The following is a 4,231-nucleotide window of genomic DNA, read 5'->3' on the forward strand; positions in this document are numbered from 1 at the left end:
GCGGAGGTTATGGAAATAAATATGTTATGGGGAAAACCAAAAGAGATAATATAGAAGAGAGTGAACATGTAAGATATGGAGGTAGGGGATCTCCTAGCTTTGGTGGCAAAGGAGGAGACGGTGGACACGGCGGACACGGAATACATGGAGGTGGTGGTGGTGGAGGTGGCGGTGGAGGAGGAGGTGGGATAGGTGGTCAAAATGGTGGAAGAGGTGGAGATGGGGGAAGTGGTGGAGGTCATCACCCTTAAGCTAAGATATTATATGCATGAGATGCTTCTATTTCAATTCAAGAATAATAGATAGTGCTTTGTCATTATCCTCTAAGACTCTAACCATAATAATATAATAAATAAATAAATAAATAACAATGGTAAAATTAGCCAAAGTATTTTCAATATTAAAATAAAATTAGCCAAAATTTAGGGGGTGAGGATGCTTTATATATGAAGTTCAATGATATTGGTAAGTTATGTATGTTGATTGTCATTACATGCATGCATGCATGAATGCAAAATATAAATGTGCAATGGTGTGGAAGACATATATTTCACCTTAGCTGAATGCTATGATTCCCACATGCCTAATTTATAAAAGGGAAATGTTTGGTACAATTACTTTATTGAACAATATGCCACCAATTAAATAAAAATATACTACACTTTTAAATTAATCTTCTAAATTTTAATATTAAAATAATCATCCGTATACTAATAAAATGAACATCCGATATATCTATTATTTATATTATTTAATATTTTTATTGTTCACTTATACTTTTTTTTTATAAAAATATTAAAAAATAAATAATAGTACAATAAATTCGATACCAAGTTTAAAAGCAGAATAAAATTTGCCTTCACTTTATTATCAAATGTTTGATACATGGCTCCAATGCTTTTATTCTATTTTTTTTCTTCTTAGTGATGGACAATAATAATGATATTTTAATTTTTAGGGTAAGACAATATGTGATGTAATTTGTAATTAGTAAGTCAGCATTCATCTTTTTTAATAACAATTAACAGTATATATATTTCTAAACTTATTTTAAATATATTATCAAAAAAATTTAAATAATCTAATATATATGTAATTATATTCAGTGTATCCAACTATATTTGGAGATACTTAAATACAGAAAAAATTCAATTGTCAAGTAAATATTAAAAATATATCGTATTTCAATTTCTAAAATACTTGTGTGTTTCAACCAATAATAAAAAAGTTGTGTACGAATTCAATAAATAAAACAAGAAAAAGTATAATTAAATAACAATTTATTTATTTATTCCCTTGTTGAATATAACTTATTATCTTTTCCAAGTTCTAATCTTCAATGATGAGGTTAGTCCACTAAATATTCCATCAACGGTGGTGCTATTTCTTTAGTTCCTATATATATACCCATCATCTTCATGAACCTAAGGCATAAATCAACTAGGGCTTTCACAAACAAATAAACTCCGATCCGATCCAATATAATGATGACAATCCCAAAGTTTCTAATTCCCGTTGTTTTCATACTAGTTTTGGGTGGCTTAGGAATATGTTGTGCCGCCAGAACACTGAATAATCATGGCGATGATGGTGTTGCTGCTCCACATCTCTTGAAAAATGGCCGAGTTCATGCTGATAGAGGAAGATGCCGGGATATTGATAGAGGAGTTAGTGTTGGGTACTGTGATAAAATAGGAAAAGGTTCTGGCGGCGGACAAGGTTATGCTGGTGGTGGTGGAAAAGGTGCTTCAACTGATGATCCCGGTGGATATGGTGGAACAGGTGGAGATGGTGGTGGTGCTGGTGATGGTGCCGGAGATGGAGGATATCGTGGCATAGGTGGAAAAGGAGGAGCTGGCGGAGACGGTGGTAATGGTGGAAATGGAGGAGACGGTGAAAACGGTGGAAATGGAATAAATGGAGGTGGTGGTGGGGGAGGTGGCGGCGGCGGAGGAGGTGGGATAGGTGGTGAAAGAGGTGAAGATGGGGGAAGTGGTGGTGGTGGCTATGGTTATCATCACCCTTAGACATTATAATAAATAAATAATTATAAATGATATTTGTACTACTCTTAATCTAAAATAAGTTTGACTATATATAAATCTTGTTTTAATATGTAATTTATGTACATTGATACATGTATAGTGATATAATGTTTGATTATTTTAACAGGAGTTCATTAATCCCTATAAAAGTGCAATTTCTTTTGGAAAAGTTTAGGTAGAAAATATTTGTTGTGAACAATATAAATAATGAGTATAATAATGTAAGGAAAAGTATATGGAACCAAAAGATAATCAGCTAAAAACTAAACAAAACTACATTAATTTATATTAATAATTAATTTTAAATTTTTAAAATTTTTTAAATTTAACATTTTAAAAATTTAAAATTAATTAAGTAAACCTAATTAAAACCTATAAAAGCCTTCTTCTTCTCTCTCACATTAACCTACCCACCTCCAATAATCACAAACAAATCTCTCTCTCACCAATGCTGTTGGAAGCGCCGGCGACTTCCATGCTCTCCGCGACGCCCTCAACAAGCGCATCCAAGACAACTGCTTCAACACCAGTACGACCACCTTCTATCCGGTCCTGAACATCCTCGCAAGAAAGCCAATTATAAAAAAACAAACGAAGGAGGGTAGCTGGCGGCGGTTTTAAACCAAAGCTTGGCTAGGCGGCTTAAACGGGAGATTCTTGCACCGTGAAATCGAAGAAGCGCGCTGCATCAAACTCGAAATCGAGGTCGATTTCGTAAGCCACATTAACGTCATTCTCTATTTCCATGTCTTCCTCCTCCTCCTCCATCGTTGTGGTGGTCATCATCATCGTTGCTACCGCCTATTCCGATTGTGAGTTATGAACCTCCGAATAGAACTCATTGAAGAAAATGTACGGTTGAATGTTGATAGCTACCGTTACTGTTAGCTAGTCAAGCTACTGAGTACTGAGAGGGATTTTACATTTGAATACCAAATCGTCTCATTATTCAATTTAATTAAATATTATATAATATAATAATAGTATTTTGTATTTTTTATTAATTATAAAAAATATTTATTTAATATAAAAAAATATCCTAATACTTAACAAAAGAAACATCCAATTATATTTTAAATTTTTGGCTAATACCCTTTTGGTTCCCTAGCATTATTCATAATGTAAAAACGTATTATAGTTATAAATTATTTACCTAAATTTTAATATTAGAATAATTATTTACATATTTAATGAATTAAATATTTATTATTCATGTTATTTAAAAAATTATTAATTACTTAATATTATTCTTTTTTTATATAAACAAACATTTGTATAGTTCACAAATTATAATTTAAATAATATAGTCGAGACTATGTGTAGCTAAAAAAAAAAGATAAATAACAAATAAGATCCAAGTGTGTATTTAATGAAACTCCATGGGTTTTAAATCCTCTAGTTGAATTTAAATTTATTTCTACATATATAATTTTGTGCAGTATCATTTTATTTTGGTTCTTTTTTTATAATTTTAAATTTTAATTTATTTTCATCCAACGTATCTCGTAGAAATAAATATATAAAGAGTTATATTATTTATACATTAAAATTAGCTATCAAAATTAATCACCAGTATAAAATATATGTTAAAATATAAATATATATTAAAAATAAATTAAACTACACATATATTTATACACAAATATATTGATGGTTAGTTTTAGTAGCTGCTTTTTGTAGTGCTAATTTTAAAAACTTTATTATTAGTTTTTTTTTTTGAATTTTTTATGTTATACAAAAATTTGTTTATTTATTAATTAAAATAATTATACATGTATGAATAAAAATTTTTATTTTTTTGTATTTTCACTATAAAAATAATTTTATTTTTTGTCAAAAAAGCAATTCTTTTCCTAATTGTATATTTAGTTTTAAGCGACATTTTAATAAGTTGTATATTAGGTAAATTTGATTAAATTATATCTATATATTATTAATTACAACATATTTTCTTTGAGTTAAGTCTTAAAGTAGTCTTTGAAGTTGTACTCGAACCTCAAAGTAATTTTTGAAATTAATAGTTACCCAATTTCGTCCTTTAATTTACACTCCGGAATTCATACTAATTCCTACGACGCTTTCTGTTCATCGGAACCTTGAAACAACATCGTTTTGGAAAAAAAAAAAGAAAAAGGAAAGAAAACATGTCCCCTTCCCATTCCCCTTCTCCATTCCCATTCCCAACC

The 4,231-nt window shown here is 29.9% G+C and overlaps 2 protein-coding genes across 2 annotated transcripts in view; both read left to right on the forward strand.

The window, feature by feature from the left end:
* LOC127747494 (glycine-rich protein 23-like) overlaps positions 1 to 251 on the forward strand; it is a 1,212-nt gene extending 961 nt beyond the window's left edge. The window contains exon 3 of the mRNA XM_052261458.1: positions 7 to 251. Within this exon, the coding sequence (XP_052117418.1) occupies positions 7 to 251 (245 nt within the window). The remainder of the gene's footprint in view (positions 1 to 6) is intronic.
* A 1,236-nt stretch (positions 252 to 1,487) lies between these two features.
* Positions 1,488 to 2,027, forward strand: LOC127747495 (glycine-rich cell wall structural protein 1.0). Its single transcript, XM_052261460.1, has one exon. The coding sequence runs from the start codon at positions 1,488 to 1,490 to the stop codon at positions 2,025 to 2,027; it is 540 nt and encodes a 179-aa protein (XP_052117420.1).
* The last annotated feature ends 2,204 nt before the right edge of the window (positions 2,028 to 4,231 follow it).

Source organism: Arachis duranensis, chromosome 1 (genome assembly GCF_000817695.3).
Source record: "Arachis duranensis cultivar V14167 chromosome 1, aradu.V14167.gnm2.J7QH, whole genome shotgun sequence".
Lineage (NCBI taxonomy): Eukaryota > Viridiplantae > Streptophyta > Magnoliopsida > Fabales > Fabaceae > Arachis > Arachis duranensis.